General features: G+C 34.9%; 2 protein-coding genes and 2 pseudogenes across 3 annotated transcripts in view; all 4 read left to right on the plus strand.

The window, feature by feature from the left end:
• LOC103952589 overlaps positions 1-12,146 on the plus strand; it is a 40,392-nt pseudogene extending 28,246 nt beyond the window's left edge.
• LOC103939461 (BRASSINOSTEROID INSENSITIVE 1-associated receptor kinase 1-like) overlaps positions 1-20,560 on the plus strand; it is a 34,755-nt gene that overhangs the window by 6,460 nt on the left and 7,735 nt on the right. Inside the window, exons 7-15 of one of the 2 annotated variants that reach the window (XM_048583254.1) lie at positions 3,463-3,497; positions 5,051-5,206; positions 5,299-5,340; positions 5,433-5,774; positions 6,100-6,491; positions 7,547-8,576; positions 9,477-9,559; positions 10,828-10,949; positions 11,370-11,639. In XM_048583254.1, coding sequence (XP_048439211.1) covers positions 3,463-3,497; positions 5,051-5,206; positions 5,299-5,340; positions 5,433-5,774; positions 6,100-6,491; positions 7,547-7,738 — 1,159 coding nt within the window. In that variant the 3' untranslated portion in view covers positions 7,739-8,576; positions 9,477-9,559; positions 10,828-10,949; positions 11,370-11,639. Of the gene's footprint in view, positions 1-3,462; positions 3,498-5,050; positions 5,207-5,298; positions 5,341-5,432; positions 5,775-6,099; positions 6,492-7,546; positions 8,577-9,476; positions 9,560-10,827; positions 10,950-11,369; positions 11,640-20,560 lie in introns of those variants that run through there. The other variant, XM_048583255.1, reaches the window with a different exon arrangement.
• Positions 1-20,560, plus strand: part of LOC125468220 (BRASSINOSTEROID INSENSITIVE 1-associated receptor kinase 1-like) — a 102,389-nt gene that overhangs the window by 6,425 nt on the left and 75,404 nt on the right. The gene's annotated exons all lie outside the window — the stretch shown is intronic.
• On the plus strand, positions 13,541-19,149 carry LOC108867613 (annotated as a pseudogene).

Consider the following 20,560-nt stretch of genomic DNA (forward strand, 5'->3'; position numbering starts at 1 on the left):
CCCATGAAACCATTGGTATTAAATATAGAAAAATTAGAGTTAATTTTTACTCTTGAGAAATAGGGTTTCCCCACTTTGTTTCTCTCATGCTTCGTGAGTCAAATTCCGAGTCGTGTCTTGAGAGTATGAAATATATAAAGTTCGCCAGAGTCCGAAGATTGAAGTGTTTTGACTTCGGATTATAGATTGTTGAATCCTGGGAGATGGACGCCTATCGAACTACAAGCACAAGAGTAGGGGCGGAATTCTATCTTTAGGATATTGCATTTATGCAAGTCTCAATCTCCAAGTTTGTCAGTTTTTCTAACTTTATATCTCTAGTTATTTATATTAATCTCATATACTATTGATGTTGTTATTTTCTTTATGATTATTATCATTGGAATTCTTGTGTTATTTTCATATTTTCTAATATTGCTCCAACAATCTAAAGATAGAAATTTTATCCCTATGGAACAATCGGAAATATGAATGTTCTCGATTCTCATATTGAGAGTTTAAAGCTGTGGCTTTAAAAGTCATGGACAACATATGGTGTTGTATTTGATGTGAAGCCTAGAATTGATGCAATTAAGATTTTAATCTCTGATTTAGTCTTGATGATTTAGTTGGATGATATTGTGGTATTATCTGTATGGAGCGGTGTCAATCAACCGCTTGTTTCTTTTGAAAAGTTAAAATTTAAAATTATAACTTTCTGGGCAATGCATCACTTGATAAAAAGACTTGAGCAGTTTGCTTAGGTAATTTGGATCTGGTATGTATATGCATGCTTACGTCTATATGTGTCTGCAAGTTATCTTGAAAGCATGAATTGCATGACTTGTGTGATATGTCTTATGGATAAATTTCTTAATTTCAAAGATTAATATTAATTTTCTACATGCCTGGGCGTTCATTCCCATTCGACCAAATGTGTGAGTTATACATGTGGATTGATTTATTCATACGACGATGCGTCGCATTAACTGGGCATATATTTCTGTGACTAAAGAATTTTTCTTGAGTATTTATAAGGATTGCAACCCTTAAAGTCTTGTACGTAAGAATGAGTTCACTATTTGGGCAGAATCAATAACTATTCGTGAGATATCCATTCAAAACCATGTTAGGTGTTGACTCTTTCTTTCAAAGAGAGGTGTCGGTTAAGGCAAAGGCAAAGCCTATTAAAAAAAAAAAAAATTTGCTTTATCTGCAATGCTAAAACGATGCTAGATTTGGTTTTGCCAAAGATCGTAGCAGTTTCGAGAAAAATTTCTTTTGCAGAAAAGAATTACATCTGTATAATCCCTATGTGAAGTTCTTTCTTTGGGAAATAAAATAAATTCCTTATGTCAGTATATAATGCCAAAAGAACTTGTGGATGTAAGAAGGATTGAAGGCAACGATAGAGAAACTTAAACGGTCAGTTTTGTTTCTCAATTAATTACCCGATCATGATGCAATCTTTAATGTTGTGGCTGGACTTCTAAGGATATAGGCTATATGATCTGCAAACTCATTGATTGAATTAGCACATTTATAGAATGATGAGCACTTGCTGATAAAGGAGTAACATGTGAAGGCACTACAAAAATGAGTTTTGCTCATAAGCCATGTTAGTCATGGATAAAACCAAAGCCAATTCCTTTGCAAAGAATTATACACTGAAAGTGTGGGGGTCTTCGTAAAAGGAATGATGAGGCACTGAAATTGATGCTTATTGAGTAAGCATACACAATTAAATTAGACATGATGATGCTTATTAAGCAAGAATATGAATGGACATGTTATGAATTCAATGATGCTGGCTAATTGAGTTTTGATAATTTAAAGTCAAATTACATAGAGGTGGATATGCAAAGGCATAATCTATAATGGAATTGAATACAGCCTTAAGGCTAGAGAAATTTACTTTGTGATAATTTAGCCGAGTAAGGGCTAAACACGATGTCCAAATTGTAAAGAGTAATTTGTTTATTAAAAGAGAGAGAATAAAAAGCAGTTATCTCTTATAATGATTAACTTTAAGGTATGAAGAGTTAGAGACATTCTTACAAATACCTTAAATGTGGGGGAAGTCTATTTCCTAGTGTTAGCAAATTACTTACAAAAGTCCCAATATATATATACTTTTGAGGACTTGAAATTGAGAAACAACTACTCTTATATGAAATATAATTTCATCAGATGGATTGTGCACACCATAAGAGTAGTCAACCTTAGTGATACCAATTATTAAAGGTTTGATTAGAGAGTAAGTTGATCATCGAGGGGAATGAGGCTAAAGCCAACACAACTAATGAATTAGCCGAGCGGAAACCTAACTTAGTTGATTGGAGATCCCATGGTCTAAGTTCAATAGGCAAACTAGTTGGGCATGATTCAAAGAAGTTAACACACTATATACCTCATTCTTATGGTGGAAGAAATGTGTTGTCTGGAGAAGTTTTAGGATGTATATTTATATTTAATGATAGTGATATCTTATAAATAAGAGGAATAGAGCGGATTATTCTTAATCAGTGGTCACCTATGTGAGAGTAGAAGTAGGTCGCTTCCATGAGTATGAGATGGCTAAATTCTCTAAAGCTCTCATGAATCCGGGATTTGTTCAGGACCAAAATGAACACAACTGTATGAACCATAATATATTAGGATTAGTGATGTGTGTTGCTTATTGTCTCGGTTTACTACTGCGGTGAACAGTTCAAGATTCTATATTCACTGCGTCACCAAGTAAATCCGATAAGTATTCACTAGGGTAGGTTCAAGTCCAAAAGATACCTCTCCCGATGCATCTCTTGTCCGCCTGTACTCTCAAATTCTTCCTAATTTTTCATTCATGTGGGGGATTGTTAGAAATTATATATTATATATTATAGTATATCATTTTAATAATTGAATGAAAATTATTGTTAACCAATTTCTTGGAAAGGTTATATTGTTTAGGTCTATTTCTTGATAAGTGATGTATGCTTATAGATGAAAAGTTACATCTCTTTAATAAGTAGAAATTGGATTCCATTTAAACCCATGAAACCATTGGTATTAAATATAGAAAAATTAGAGTTAATTTTTACTCTTGAGAAATAGGGTTTCCCCACTTTGTTTCTCTCATGCTTCGTGAGTCAAATTCCGAGTCGTGTCTTGAGAGTATGGAATATATAAAGTTCGCCAGAGTCCGAAGATTGAAGTGCTTTGACTTCGGATTATAGATTGTTGAATCCTGGGAGATGGACGCCTATCGAATTACAAGCACAAGAGTAGGGGCGAAATTCTATCTTTAGGACATTGCATTTATGCAAGCCTCAATCTCCAAGTTTATCAGTTTTTCTAACTTTATATCTCTAGTTATTTATATTAATCTCATATACTATTGATGTTGTTATTTTCTTTATGATTATTATCATTGGAATACTTGTGTTATTTTCATATTTTCTAATATTGCTCCAACACTGGCTGCTATTCTTCATTTTGCAGTTTTGCCAATAATCCTCGTCTGAATCCACTTCCAGGTTTTTACAACTTATACTGTTCTTGTGATATTAACTCAAATTTGTTTTGAGAACAGTTGAATATCAGAGTACTATACTACAAAATAAGAATATTATTAAACAAATAAAAATGCCAAAACGGTTACAAAATTTTAAGAGACTACGTTGTGACGCATTTGTTCTAAGAGGAATAACAGGCATCCTATTTATAATAAACTATAACCCTAATCTCTAACAAATCCTAATTTTAACGGGCTGACCTCAAATCCTAAACTTATTACTTTCCGGCTGGCTCTGTTTTGTTTCACAGACACTTGTGATATCGACTCTAGTCCATTGGTAGTTAATGTTTTTTCTTGGTGTTTTTCTGTTAAATTTTTTTCATGGTACAACATTATTGTTGGACTCACTGCTGTAAAGATTCTAAGAAGATGCTAGTTAGGAAAGGAATGGATTGAGGATCCGAGGGGATACTCCTAAATTCCTATGAGTGTGAAGAAATGAATTAAAACAATGACATGTGAGAGAGAGTTCATCATATAACATCCGACTTTTAAGGATTTTCATCTCGTTTTGGTTCATGTTGTGCAAATAACCCTTCCTTTTTAACTCTGGTGATTCATATTAGGTGCCGGATTCGGTGAAATAGTGTTCGGATATCGTATCGGTACGGACGTACCATTACTTTAGCGATTCGGTGGTGAATTTAGTGGTTCATCTGATCATCTCTAATAATTTCTAATCAAATTACAGAAACTGAGAAAAGTAAACGCACCTGTAATTTTTGGAAACAGAGGAGTGAAACAACTGGAATTTTGGGAAGCTCGGTGCTTTTGGTTTTCATCGGGCAGACAAAAAACGAAGAGAGAGAGGAAGATAGATTACTTTCGCTTTTTGGATTTAATTCTTTTGATTTGAACGAAATTTCTTGAATTGAGGAAGCAGATCTCTTGCTATCTACAACTCTCCAACAAACCCAATGACTGTGGCTTCCAAGGTTGTTAATTTTCACCTCTTTTTTCGAATTTTCACCAGATAAGACTGTTAGAGATTTGCAATGGGGTGGGGAGATTACGTGTCTGTACAAGTAGTGAGATTTTTGTGTTAAAATATTAATGATATAAAAAATAAAATTTTTCACCATTTATATAATAACATGTGGTACACCATTTATGTTACGGACGCAAGAAAAAAATTCAATGGAATAGGTCTATCAACACTCTTTTCTTCTTGTATTAATGGAGGGACCCATTTGCAGTGTTGATTTTTTTAGAGAAGATGTAAATAGTCGGTGGCCCATTGCATTTCCCAAATTCCATATTAATTTGAGAATATTTATATTATTCTTATTATAAAGTTAAGTGAATTAATTGTTTTTGATTTGTAAAATAATTGCTTACAAATAATCAATTCTATTAAACAAAAATAATTTCTTACAATGAACAATAACTATAAATTATTGTAAAATGTATATGTATTATAAATATTTTTAATTTATATTTTTTAACGAATTGAGAATGAATCAATCTAATATTATATTGTCTATGTATACTCTCTAACGAATAGTACCATAGGTTACAAACGAATTACGAACTCGCACCGTGCCACTAATACTGCGGCTATTGCTGGAGGGGTTGTTGCTGGTGCTGCTTTGTTGTTTGCTGCACCTGCAATTGCACTTGCTTATTGGCGACGAAGAAAATCACAGGATCATTTATTTGATGAACTTGGTTAGTGAACTATAAGAGTAATATAGCTTGATCAAGTTGGTGTTGTAGTTGTTGTATGGGATGCAGGTTTCACTAATCTACGGTCTTTGCAGCTCAGGAGGATCGAGAAATTCATTTACAAATAAATGAACCTGGTTAGTGAACTATAAGAGTAATATAGCTTGATCAAGTTGGTGTTGTAGTTGTTGTATGGGATGCAGGTTTCACTAATCTACTGTCTTTGCAGCTCAGGAGGATCGAGAAATTCATTTACGACAGCTCAAAAGGTTTTCTTTGCGCGAGCTACAAGTTGCGACGGATACCTTTAGCAACAAAAATATTATTGGTAGAGGTGGATTTGGTAATGTTTATAAGGGATGCTTAGCAGATGGAACTCTGGTTGCTGTAAAAAGACTTGAAGAGGAGAGAACCCAAGGTGGGGAGCTACAGTTCCAAACAGAAGTTGAAATGATTAGCATGGGTGTCCACCGCAATCTGCTTCGTCTGCATGGTTTTTGCACGACACCAACAGAAAGGTTGCTTGTATATCCTTATATGGCTAATGGAAGTGTGGCATCATGTTTAAGAGGTACTCATCCAAATTGTTTGCTGCGTTGATAAATCTTTTTGTTTTCACAACATTAAATTTTTTATGGATTTCATTGATAAAATGAATTTAAAAACCCGACCAATTTGGTTTGGAGTATCAACACTGATTTCTTTTAATATTTTTTTTTCCTTCAATTTAAGTTACCGTCTCGATGCTGATTTATTTATTTCTGTTTAATTTGAAAAGAATGACAAGATGACCCTTTTTTGGGTAGGACAGGTGGTATGATATGCGTTAGACCACACTACTTTGTTGCTTGTAATTTGAAATTCTCCTCTCATAGTATGTGGATATATTGTTGTAGATCGTCCAGAAGGACAACTTGCACTTGATTGGCCAATAAGACAACGCATTGCATTGGGATCTGCAAGAGGCCTTGCTTATCTACATGATCACTGTGATCCAAAAATTATTCACCGTGATGTGAAAGCGGCAAACATATTGTTGGACGAGGAATTCGAAGCAGTTGTTGGAGACTTTGGGTTGGCTAGACTCATGAACTACAAGGATACACATATTATCACAGCTGTACGTGGCACAATTGGTCATATAGCACCAGAGTACTTTTCAAATGGAAGGTTTTCCGAGAAAACTGATGTTTTTGGATACGGAGTCATGCTTCTTGAACTCATCACTGGGCAGAGGGGTTTTGATCCTCAGCTTGCGAGTGATGATAGTCTCATGTTAGTTGATTGGGTATGCACTTACGTCTTTTTGTTTGTGTATGTAGCTAACTTATTGTTATATGCAAGATTATTTCCCAACAACATTTGCATGAGGTCCACCTTCTGATTATATATTATCATTCTAAATCTTCCATAATATCTTTCATATTTTATATCAAAAAAGACATAATGTTGTTGAAATTCAACGTTATTCTAGCTTCAATCTATTTTGTGTCCCTAAGTCCAAATCTTGGAAATTATCAAAGTTTCAATACTCAGATTGTTGTAGAAATGTTATATAATGTACTGTAAATTAGAAGCCTCTCTCGTTACCAATGTTGCTTTTTATTTTAGCTGAAAATAATGGATCTCCTTATTTAATGATTTTATTTCAAACCGCTAATCTCTTATGACGTTCTAAATCATTCTGTATGGAACATTTCTGCAATAAGTTTAGTTCTTTCTAAAGATACTTTAAAAAACTATTACTCTTTATACAGCTGCCAAGTTCCTGTTTGATTAATGTATAAATCGCTTGTCTTTTTTGGCCGAAATGTTGAAAGCAGTTAGAATCATGGATCGAAGAAAAAAAACTAATTAGCTTTTAGAAAATAAGTATGGTTTAATTAGCTTTTATTAGTTAGAGTTATGATTAAGCTGTGAAGATTTATTTATCTTTATGTATAACAGTCTAACGTTTAATTTGTCAGAGATTAATTTTTACGTTTCCTTTGTTACTATTATTGTTGCTTCCTTTGCCAATATATTGGCCTTGCTGTGATTTCTTGAAGAATTTGGCATATGTTTCTTGAAGAATTTGAATTCATCATCTCTTTATTCTCACTATCTTGGCCTCTTGCTTCTTTCTATTCTCCCTATTTGCATCTTTGTCTTATCTTTGCATCATACCAATATTTGAATGACGGTACATTTTTGTAAGAAGTTTGATTTTCTGGAGAAAACGGAGAGAACAGTGGCCCTTCAAATTTTGAACATTACATTTTTCTCTCCTAGGTGCCCTCAGCTTTTGTTTCAAATTGTAGAACTAGCTGACATTTTCCTTATTATTTTGACTAAAAAAATTAGGTCAAACAGCTACTGAAAGATCGGAGGTTAGAAACACTTGTTGATTCTGATCTAAATAGAAACTATATTGACGATCAAGTAGAGCAGCTGATCCAAGTAGCTCTACTGTGCACACAAGGCTCCCCAAGGGAACGGCCCAAGATGTCAGAGGTTGTCCAAATGCTAGAAGGCAATGGTTTGGCTGAAAGATGAGAGGAGTGGCAGAAAGAAGAGGTGTTCTTGTGAAACCCCGTCCCTGGATTTCATTATTTAAAATAAGGTATTTTGTATTCCTAGTTTTGACGCATTTATATGTGTGGGGTTTGTTTTTTTTTCGAAAATGGTTAAAAGATGAAAATGCCCCTCTTGTGCTAAACAGGATTTTACATAGACGTATTTGATTCTTTCGTATTTTTCTATTGTTCTTGGCATATTTAGATATTACATGTAACTATAAATGCGCAAACGGATTAGAGTTTGAAATTCGAATGGGAAGGTTATGAATTTTCTAAATAAAATGACATTTTGGTAAATTAAAGTGGCATATTTAGATATTACATGTAACTATAAACCAGCAGTTTTGCTGCTGTGTTCTTCTCCTCTTTAATTCTCCTTCACTCCAAAAACTTCATTGAATCATAACTTTTTCGTACGGCAATGAAATCACGCACGGTCGAAGTCTATGTATTCGTAGCGCAGCCCTTTTCATTTTGATACCAAACCCATATGCTGGAACCAAGCGTGCCCATATGTTGAAGCCCAGAAGCTTTGACGATTTTCGTAGTTTTTTTCGCCGATTCTGGCTAACCTCGCTGGGGATAGGTCTCGACCCAAGAGAGAAAAATACTCCCCTCTTTATGCGCTTCCAGGATATGTAAGTGGATCTTCCGTATTTCAAGTTTCATTTTTGAACAAGTTTGAGATTTATGTGTTTAAGTTGAATTTCCGGTGTTCTTGTTGAGGAGTTGTGGTGGTGACATTGATTTAGCTAAGTGGTAGATTGATGAACAACTTTGGAGGAGTTTGGAGGGCAGGACAAGAACAAGAAAAGGTACATACTTTAATTTTATTGAATTGTTTGTAGTCTTTGGTGAATTGTTTGTAGTCTTTGGCTAAAAGAGGAAGGATTATGCATGATATGGGTAAGCTAACACATTGAAATAGAAGTTAAATATGATGCCTGGATAGTTTGGGATTGCCATGAAAATGTAAATTGGATTAAACGAGTATGGGTTCTACAATGCACAAAACTTGTTCATTTTGCAGAGAGAAACTATGTTTCAAGTAGCCTACTTTGGCTCTTGATTTCTATGTCCTTGTGAGTTCCTTTTGATCTAATATTGTGTGTTTTGAAAATAGACATGTCCGTGATCAAAACCCTTCTGATTTCACTTAATTCTGTTGTATTTTGATTGATCAAAAATCATGTCCAAAGTTGAGTCACAGGGCTGCCAGACAGCAGCAAGTTTTGTATTTCCAGTTTTGGGACTTCATTTTATAGTTGGAATAACTTTCAATTTAGGGCTTCGTTCTCTACGACTATTATATGATTTTAAAGTACACAAAACAAGCCTCCAAAAACCATTTAAGATGGTACCATTTGGTTCAAATTTGAGCGTTCATTATGAGCTTAAACTTGGTTGATCAAAGCAGTTACATGCAACTTTTGTATAGAAGAAGAGTTTTATTTCTACATTATGCAATTCTTATCCGAGTCTTTCTTTGAATTACTTTGCTTTATACTAGTGTTGTTATTTGAAGTATAAGTTGTACTAAAATAATGCCTATGCTACACAAGTTAATAAATTGTAATTACTCACTTCCAGCTTAAATTGATTCCTTCCAGCTTAGTTCCGTCTGATTTCTGATTTTTGAATTTGTGCTCAGTTTTTTGTTTGTTGAGATTTTCGGCCTACGGTCTGATTGACGTTGGGTTTGCTGGAGTTTACAGGTCTATGTGTGCAGCAAGCAAAATCCTTTCATTCATGTGAGCTTCTTGGGCCTCTTTACCTTCACAGCAGCTTACCTACCTGGGTCAGTAATCTTAAATTGATTTCTTGATTTCTGTTGTTGAATGTTTATCTTAAATTGATTCCTTCCAGCTTATTTCCGTCTGCTGATCTTTTGGCTCCAGAATACCATATGGAGACATATCATCTTTCTCTTCTCTCTCTCCGTCTGTCTTTCTCTCTTTATGAGCGCTGTCTTTCTTTCTTTAGGTGCGCACCATCAGGGGTCGGGCCGTAATTAAATCTTATCTTTTTGCTATATTTCTTTTACTTTTGAGTATTATGAGGGTGGGATTTTAGACTTATCAACGACAAAAAAAATTGCTTTCATTTTATAGGAGTGAAAGATTTGATTTTTCACGCATTTATCTTTTAATTTTATTTGTTTATTTAGTTTTCCCAATATTTTGGGTGAAATTCTACCCCATGCATTTGGGTCTTAGTCTTTTCTAGGCCAGTTGCTAGAAAAAAAAGGCGTTTTAGAGAGAGAAAGAAGACAGCTTGAAAAATTTAGTATCTTGAAGTGATAAAGCAAAGAGATTTCCAAAGTTAATCAAATTGTAATCGTCAGCTTGCTCTCTTTGGATTAATTGAAGCTTAAATTATAGATTCCTTTTCTGTGGCAAACCTTGATTTATCAGTGTATAGAAAAAAAAATCAATTCATTTCAGTTTAAATATTTCTGAAAAGTTAGAGATCGTTTTATTAGTTTCTAATTATATACTACGGAAAAGTTCAACATCTGCTGAGCACGTTGAGCGTTTGTAAATTAGCCAAATTATAGGGTCATGTGCAGGTGTTGTGTTTAAAACTTCTTTTTTTCACGAGTTTTTATTAAGCTTTGTGACTTTTTTTTTTTTTTTTTATCTGTTGATTTCTAAATTACTATAATTACGAACAAGATTAGTGAATTTATAATTTGCTGCTTAGCTTAACACGATCCTTGAATAAACTGTGGAAAAAGAAACAAGTTTTGCTGAAATCAATTTAAAGGCACAATAACAAAGGTATAAAAAAAAATCTATTGGATGATGTAATTTGGTTTGGATTTGTAAAGTACGCTTTTCAATGTGGATTAATTGTTTAAGTAATTTTAGATTATGCTGATTGTCTGTTTTCTCTTCTACTTATTTTGTGTTTTCCAACTATTTTTCCGTAATTGCCTTTTGTTTATATTATAGGACAGGTGTGTAATTCTTATTTTGATAATTTTTTCTCCTTTCTCTCTTTGATACTTTGCATGTGTATTCACTTGGGAAAAATACTTAAGTCTGAATGATATTAATGCTGCAGGATATATTTTCTTTTGGAGCCATAAAATCTGCAACAGTTTTCCAAGTATACAACGAGGTTGCTGGCCTTTCAGCACTTTGACTTTGGTTACACAGATAACACTGCAGTATACCATGCAAAAGGTTTTTTTCCTTCCCTTTTGCCCCTTTTTTGGGATATTAGTTACAAAATCTGTTTAGAGCATAGATGTGAAATTTACAGGACGGGTTAGTAAGTTAATTAGTTAATTTGATTCTCAATGGATATGAGTTATTGCGATTTGCAGAGATAGACTAAAGACTTGAGGAAAACAATGTTTGTTTTGAGTACTTCTCACGCCATCGAGGCATAAATGTTGTTCCTGCATTAATTAATTTTCTTTATATTGAAATTGAATAAATTTAATTTTCCTTGATATCCAAATGTATTGAAGTAATTTTGATTGAAGTTTGTTTATATCTGCTTTTCAAGATTCATTTTTTGGTTACCACATATCTCACTCCGTTTACGGTGTGCTTTTTTTAGTTAACTGAAGAAAAGGTTTTTTATTCTTTGGTTTTCAGGACTTCATTTACCGTTTACAAGTCAACCCCATAATACCAAAGTACAAGAGAAGCAAAGATTAGAGGTCATTTTTGCTCTAACTTGGAATAGTTTCTAAGATTTGTATTGTGCAATTGGCCAGTGTTAACTACTAAATCGATTAAAAAACATTATGTAGGGGCTGCGCTGCCATTCAATTACCTATGGAATTTATGACATGCAATCAGTTTCTTTTTAGTTGAGTTCAAATAATGTTGATTGCGCTGTTATAAAGCTCTTTTTTCTTGTTAGGTTGAAAATCTTATTGATATATTCTTTATTTAGTTGGTCTAATTTGTAACAGATGAGATTGTTTTGTTTGATGTTTCAATCAAAATTTGATCTTTTTTTTTTTTTGTGAAATTATAATGGAATTGCAAATCAAGTATATTTTAGACTCTTGATTGCATACTCACATTCCCACAACTGTTATATTATCTCCTCACTGGATGGATTTTTATAATTTTCTGGATCTACGGTTACAATGGTTTTTATAATTTCCTAGATCCATACTTTTTGTTTGTTCATGATTATGTTGAATGTTTTCCAGGTTAAATGCGTCTTATTCATGTAGTTAAGGCTGGTGTATTCAAGTCCTGCAGCATTGCGCGGGCATATTACTAGTAAATCCTAAATTTGAAGTTTACGTAATTTTATGTGATTATCTCATTGGAAGCTAATTCTTTTAGTTAATTTAACTTTATTTTATTGTAAAATATTTTTTGTGAACATTACCAAAAAAGTTCAAAATTCTCGTAGTCAAATTTTATTCTTTAGAACTACAATAGCTTCATTATTGCTATCATAGTCTATTATTTCTGGTCAGAATCAGACTTGGATTCTTTACAACCTTGGTCGGCTAAATGAGTTATTAATTAAAAGTAGCTAGATAACTATTTCGTTTTCAATTTTTAATGTTTAGTTTTTACTTTTTTATTCTGAAATTAATCAAAATAATTTATGAAATTAGCATCATTCATCAATTTGGTTCCTAAGATTTGAAATTGTTAGAAGTGATTTCTGAATTTGTTAACTTTCAATCATTTTAATAATTATGTTAAAAATCTCCATTAAATAAGGAGCAAATGATAAAAATAACCTTAATTCAAGGAACAATGGGCCATAATAATTTGACAAAAAATGAAGGTAATTTTGGTTTTTTGTACAAAATGATTAAAATAATTGATGATGAATAAAATAAAAAATCTTACAGCAAAAACAAAGTGAGGAATTGCATAACAATTTCAGGAATCGGCTAAAAAGTAAAAAATAAATATAAACAAAAGAAGAAACGAAACTTCCGACGCGGTGGGCTGCGACTTTGACCGATTGAGAGTCCTCCGTTTGCAGCTCCTCCGTCTTTCTCCCAAACCTTTTACCTTTCATTCTTCTCCAAAACAAGCAAGCTGAGATTTCAACCTCTCTCTCTCTAAGAAGCAGCGGCATGCTTTTCCAAACGCAATCTGCAATTTAATCAAACAGCCACCGACTTTTCTGGAATCCGGTCAACGCAGATTCTGCTGTTTGGCTTCTTTCACCTCCACAAGCTTGCTGCCAATGTCGAAGGTATATCTCTGTGTGTTATTGAATTTGGGAGTGTTTGGTTGTGGGAACCGGAATGAACTAATGAATGAATGAATGACTGGAAACATTCCCGAAGAGCTTGGGGGTTTGTTAGACTTGGTAAGCTTGGATCTTTACTTGACAACCTTGCAAAACCGCGTTTCCTGTATGAACCCCCATCCTTTTTTTTAGATAAAATCTATCGTCTTTCTTTTTTATTCGATATGCTAATCTGCTGTTTTTAATTGTTCCATTGGAAGTCCCGTGAGTTTCAAGATTCACAAGAAGGGAACATCCAATCATTGCAAGTCCTGTGAGTTTCATCGCAGTAAGAGGGAGGAGATAGTGAAAAGTTACTAATTTCTCTGCCATCGGAGAATGCAAATAACATATAGTTTTGCCGTGGAATGCAGGGATCTTTCAAATAACAATCTGACAGGGGATATTCGAGTTAATGGATCTTTTTCACTTTTTACTCCCATCAGGTTTGTTGAAGCAACTTTACTCTTTTTCTTTACCTTTAGGGACAAAAATAACAATCTGACAGGGGATACACTTTCATCTCAGTAAGCGGGAGGAGAGGGTAATATAGCTTGATCAAGTTGGTGTTGTAGTTGTTGTATGGGATGCAGGTTTCACTCGTCTACTGTCTTTGCAGCTCAGGAGGATCGACAGGTTCATTTACGACAGCTCAAAAGGTTTTCTTTGCGCGAGCTACAAGTTGCGACGGATACCTTTAGCAACAAAAATATTATTGGTAGAGGTGGATTTGGTAAGGTTTATAAAGGATGCTTAGCTGACGGAACTCTGGTTGCTGTAAAAAGACTTACAGAGGAGAGAACCCAAGACGGGGAACAACAGTTCCAAACAGAAGTTGAAATGATTAGCATGGGTGTCCAGCACCGCAATCTGCTTTGTCTGCATGGTTTTTGCATGACATCAACAGAAAGGCTGCTTGTATATCCTTATATGGCTAATGGAAGTTTGGCATCTTGTTTAAGAGGTGCTCATCTAAATTGTTTGCTGCGTTGATGAATCTTTTTGTTTTCACGACGTTAAAATTTTTTTCGATCACATTGATATAATGAATTTAAAAACCTGACCAATTTGGCATGGAGTATCAACACTGATTTTTTTTTTTTAATGTTTTTTTTTCCTTCAATTTTAAGTTACCTTCTCGATGCTGATTTTATTTCTGTTTAATTTGAAAAGGATGACACGAAGATCCTTTTTTGGGTAGGACGGGTGGTATGATATCTGTTAGACCACATTACCTGTTGCTTGTAATTTGAAATTCTCCTCTCATAAGTATGTGGATATATTATTGTAGATCGTCCAGAAGGACAACCTGCACTTGATTGGCCAATAAGACAACGCATTGCACGGGGATCTGCAAGAGGTCTTGCTTATTTACATGATTGCTGTGATCCAAAAATTATTCACCGTGATGTGAAAGCTGCAAACATATTGTTGGATGAGGAATTCGAAGCTGTTGTTGGAGACTTTGGGTTGGCTAAACTCTTGGACAACAAGGATGCATATGTTACCACACATGTATGTGGCACAATTGGTCATATGGCACCGGAGCACTTTTCAACTGGAGTGTCTTCCGAGAAAACTGATGTTTTTGGATACGGAGTCATGCTTCTTGAACTCATCACTGGGCAGAGGGCTTTCAATCCTCAGCTTGCGAGTGATGATGATTTCATGTTAGTTGATTGGGTATGCATTTACGTCTTTCTGTTTGTGTATGTAGCTAGTTTATTGTTATATGCAAGATTATTTCCCAACAACATTTGCATTTCCTTAGTAATTAGCTTTTAGAAAATAAGTTTGGTTTAATTAGCTTTTATTAGTTAGAGTTATGATTAGCTGTGAAGATTTGTTTATCTTTATTTATAACAATCTAAGGTTTAAACTATCAGAGATTAATTATTGCAATTCCTTAGTAATTGTTACTATTGTTGTTGCTTCTTTTGCCAATGTATTGGCATTATGTGATTTCTTGAAGAATTTGGCATATGTTTTGTGTCGATCCTAATTTCCTCATCATCTCCTTATTCTCGCTATCTTGGCCTCTCGCTTTTTCCTAGTCTCTCTATTGCATCTTTGTCTTTTCTTTGCATGATATCAATATTTGAATTTCTGTAGAAAATTGCGGGCCTTCAAATTTTGAACATTACAACACATTTTTTTCTCCTAGGTTCCTGCACCTTTTGTTTCAAATTGTAGAGCCACCCGACATTTTCTGTTTTATTTTCCCTAAAAAAATTAGGTCAAACGACTATTGAAAGATCGGAGGTTGGAAAGACTTGTTGATGCGGATCTAAATGGAAATTATATTGACGATCAAGTGGAGCAGCTGATCCAAGTAGGTCTACTGTGCACACAAGGCTCCCCAGGGGAACGGCCCAAGATGTCAGAGGTTGTCCGAATGCTTGAAGGCAAAGGCGAAGGTTTACCTGTAAGATGGGAGGAGTGGCAAAAAGAGGAGGTGATCCGCCAAGATTTCAACACTATTCATCATCCAAGTACTTGGATCCTAGACTCACCTTCTCCTAATTTTGTGTTGTACTATTTCTGTGTGTTTGAAGAAATGGATGAAAACAATGACATGTGATAGAGAGTTCATCATATAACTTCTGACTTTAAGGATTTTTAATTTAGTTCTGGTTCATGTTGCGCAAATAATATTAGGTAACACTGCTATTGGGGCTATTGCTGGAGGGGTTGCTGTTGATGCTGCTTTACCGATTGCTGCACCTGCAAGTGCACTTGCTTATTGGCGACGGAGAAAACCACAGGATCATTTCTTTGATGGACCTGGTTAGTGAACTATAGGAGTAATATAGCTTGACAAAGGTGGTGTTGTAGTATGGGATGCAGGTTTCACTAATCTACTGTCTTTGCAGCTGAGGAGGATTCAGAAGTTCTTTTAGGACAGCTCAAAAGGTTTTCTTTGCGCGAACTACAAGTTGCAACGGATACCTTTAGTAACAAAAATTTTATTGGTAGAGGTGGATTTGGTAAGGTTTATAAGGGACGCTTAGCTGATGGAACTCTGGTTGCTGTAAAAAGACTTAAAGAGGAGAGAACCCAAAGTTCGGAGCTACAGTTTCAAACGGAGGTTGAAATGATTAGCATGGCTCTCCACCGCAATCTGCTTCGTCTGCGTGGTTTTTGCATGACACCAACAGAAAGGCTGCTTGTACATCCTTATATGGCTAATGGAAGTGTGGCATCATGTTTAAGAGGTACTCTTCTAAATTGGTTGCTGCGTTGATGAATCTTTTTGTTTTCACGAAATTAAAAAATGGGTAAATTACATTTTACATTCTCAGGTTCGAATGTAATTGCAACCTCATACATCTTTAAAACATTTCAATCTCATACATTTACTTATCAATTTTAGCAATTTTATGCATCCGTTAGTCAAACCGTCAGTTTGACTGTTAAAGGATGACATGGCAAATGCGATGTCAACATTTTTGTTGACATGGATGCCAGCTATGATCCATGTGGAATAAAAATAAATAAAAAAGATTAATAAATAGAAAATTAATTATTTTTTTTATAATTAAAAACTAAAAAAATAGAAAAGATAAAAAAAATTGGTGTTGTTCATCCCTTTCCTGCTCTCACCCGTCCCCGCATTCTTTATTTCCCCCCGGCCACCATCGCCACCTTCCAGACTTGCTCATGCTCAAACTCGCACACCTCCTCCAATTCTTCCCCACCGTCGGTGCCCAAACACTATCCGCGATTCTCTGCCGATGCCCAACCCTTTTTCTCTCCAGGAACCAGCCACCATTAGCCTTCTCCAACTCCCCCTCTCCAACCCAATGAGATTGTTGTTTCCAAAACGAAAATGCTATTAATTTTCAAAACTCACAGTTCAGACAGAGAACGAATTTCAAATTAGAACTACAAGATCGAAGGAACATTTGGAAAAAAATCCTTACATTTTCGAATCCAAATCTCACTTTCATTCTTGACAGACTTTTACCAACCAAAACCTTAACCCCAAACTCGTACAATGTCCGTAACGGCGTCCATCGTGATTTCAGATCTCGGTAAACATCTCAATCAATGAAATAGTACATAAGGTATGAAAGTGAAATTTTTTGAAGATGTCGTATGAGGTTGCAATAAACCTTAAACCTGAGGTGGTAAAGTGTAATTTACCCTTAAAATATTGTTTGGATTACATTGATAAAATGAATTCATACACCCGACCAATTTGGTTTGGAGCATCAGTACTGATGTATTTTTCTTCAATTTTAAGTTACCTTCTTGATGTTGATTTTATTTAATGGATAACAAGATGACCCTTTTTTGGGTGTGACGGGTGGCATGATGTGTTTTAAACCACATTACCTGTTGCTTGTAATTTAAAATTCCACTGTCATAATTATGTCGATAAATTATTGTAGATCGTCTAGAAGGACAACCTGCACTTGATTGGCCAATAAGACAACGCATTGCATTGGAATCTGCAAGAGGCCTCACTTATTTACATGATCATTGTGATCCAAAAATTATTCACCGTGATGTGAAAGCTGCAAACATATTGTTGGATGAGGAATTCAAAGCGGTTGTTGGAGACTTTGGGTTGGCTAAACTCATGGACTACAATGATACACATGTTACCACAGCCGTACGCGGCACAATTGGTCATATAGCACCAGAGTACCTTTCAACTGGAAAATGTTCCGAGAAAACTGATGTTTTTGGATATGGAGTCATGCTTCTTGAACTCATCACTGGGCTGAGGGCTTTTGATCTTGCTCGACTTGCGAATAATGATGAAGTCTTGTTACTTGATTGGGTATGCTTTTACGTCTTTCTGGTTCTGTTTGTAGCTAATTTATTGTTATATGCAAGATTATTTTCCAACAACATTTGCATGAGGTCCACCACCTGATTATATTTTATTGTTCTAAATCTTCCATAATTTCTTTCATATTTTATATATTAAAAAGACATAATGTTGTTGAAATTCAACGATATTCTTGCTTCAATCTATTGTGTCCCTAAGTCCAAATCTTGAAAATTATGTTTCAATACTCATTGTTAAAGAAATATTATATAATATACTGTAAATTAGGTGTATCTCTCGATACCAATGTTGCTATTTATTTAAGCCAAAAATAATGGGTCTCCATACTTAATCACTTTATTTCAAACTGCTAATCTCATATGACATTCTTAATCATTGTATATGGAACATTTCTAAGGTTTAATTAGCTTTTATTAGTTAGAGTTACGATTAAGCTGTGAAGATTTATTTATCTTTATTTATAACAATCTAAGGTTTAAATTGTCAAAGATCAATTATTACATTTCCTTGGCGATTGTTGTTAGTATTGTTGTTGCTTCTTTTGCCAATGTATTGGCCTTGCTGTGATTTCTTGAAGAATTTGGCATGTGTTTTGTATCAATCCTAATTTCCTTATTCTCTCTTTATTCTCGCTATCATGGCCTCTTGCTTCTTTCTATTCTTTGTTTGCATCTTTGTCATATGTTTGTATCATATTGATATTTGAATGATGATGCATTTTTGTAAGTAGTTTGATTTTCTAGAGATATTGCAGCCCTTCAAATTTTGAACATTACAACACATTCACTCTCCTAGGTGCCTACACCTTTTGTTTCAAATTGTAGAACTATCTGACTTTTTCCTTTTTATTTTAACTAAAATAATTAGGTCAAAAGACTACTGAAAGATCGGAGGTTGGAAACACTTGTTGATGCTGATCTAAATGGAAATTATGTTGACAATCAAGTGGAGCAGCTCATCCAAGTAGCTCTACTGTGCACACAACGCACCCCAGGGGAACGACCCAAGATGTCAAAGGTTGTCCGGATGCTAGAAGGCGATTGTTTTGCTGAAAGATGGGAGTAGTGGCACAAAATGGAAGTGTTCCGCCAAGATTTCAACCCTATTCATCATCCATGTACTAATTGGATCATAGACTCGACTTCTCATATTTCTCCGAATGAGTTGTCCGGTCCCAGATGATATGCTCGTTGGTTCCGTCCCCTGTATACATGTAAGAAGCCTTTAGAGGATTGGAGAATGTCCATTTTGTATTTCAGTGATACAACATTTGTGGATATGTTTTGTCTTTGTTTTCAATTTTGTTTTTGTCTTGCTTATTTTTAAGATCACAAAAATGGAGCTGGTGCTGTTGTAATTTTTATAGGGTTCACCAGCATTACGAAGTTATATGGTGCTAGCAGGAATTAGGAAGGGCCACAAAAGCACCTGTTCCTAATGATTTATGTATCTATCTAGAAATTAGGCCAGATTGTCGAGTAAATAATCATTCTGAACTTATAACTATCTATATTTTTGAGTGTTCCTATTGATCCTATGGACACTAGGTCAAGTGCGTGGGTACTTGTGGACGGTTAGTGTTTGAAATTTGATTGTGATCATTGCAAGTCCGACTTTGTGGCACTACCCTTATAAGTAGTAGAACTAAGGTATTAAGGGATCTAGAGATCATTGCGTGTCATTCCAACATGGGTATTCGAGCTTTGTCCATCTTCTTTTAGAGTATCGTCAATGGGGACACCTCTGATATCTTTGAGGATTTATTTAAGACCAACTGTACGGTAAGACCCAAATCTAAATATTTGAGTTTAAAGAAAATAGAAATGCAATCTAATGGGGGGACTTTTTTGATTTTTTTGAACAAAAAATATTTTCTACGCTAAAAGGGTGGGAGATTGAGTTAGGCCTTATAGTGGACTAGCAATAATATGGTTTAAATTCGCTTTTGGCGAGAATCAAACCTAAAGACCTCTCAGTTATATGTGAAGAGGAAAACCACTAAAACGTAAAAATGATATCTAATGGTTGGACTTAAACCTAAAAAGTTTGGATTTTGACTCAAGCTAAACCCAAATTTGGGTTTGTATTTCCATATTTGGTTGACCCAAAATTTTGGGGGTCCTACCTTTTTTTTTTTTTTTCTTTCAGAAGCAACGGGCAAATGATTTATTGAAGTGGCCGACAGATGGGTCCCTCAACTGGCAGGGTCCCAGCTACAAAATGGTAACATTTTAAGAAACTACGAGCCGTTCGATTTTTGGGCCATTGATGATCAACGGTCTAGGTTAAAATCCTTTTATGCTTTGCAATATTTAGATTTTGATCTAATTGTTCATATTTTTTTTTTTTCAAATCTAACAATAAAATAAAGTCAACTGTTGAAATTTAAAATTCAACGTCAAAATAATAAAATAAATTTTTTTAGAACATATTCATTTTACTTTTGGATGGTGTGTGTATTGAAGTTTCGTTGATTGTTTGTATTGTAACATCCCACATCGCCTAGGGGGTGGATCATGTAAGCCTTATATGTATATTCTCATTTCTACCTAGCATGAGGGCTTTTGGGAGCTCGCTAGCTTTGGGTTCGATAGGAACTCCGAAGTTAAGCGAGTTCGTACGAGAGCAATCCCAGGATGGGTGACCCACTGGGAAGTTCCCGTGTGAGTTCCCAGAACCAAAACCGTGAGGACGTGGTCAGGGCTCAATGCGGACAATATCGTGCTACGGTGGAGTCGAGCCCGAGATGTGGTGGGGCCTGGGCCAGGA

This window comes from the organism of the source record quoted next, unplaced genomic scaffold (assembly GCF_019419815.1).
Source record: "Pyrus x bretschneideri cultivar Hongxiangsu unplaced genomic scaffold, Pyrus_bretschneideri_v1 Contig2, whole genome shotgun sequence".
In the NCBI taxonomy this organism is placed as follows: Eukaryota; Viridiplantae; Streptophyta; class Magnoliopsida; order Rosales; family Rosaceae; genus Pyrus; species Pyrus x bretschneideri.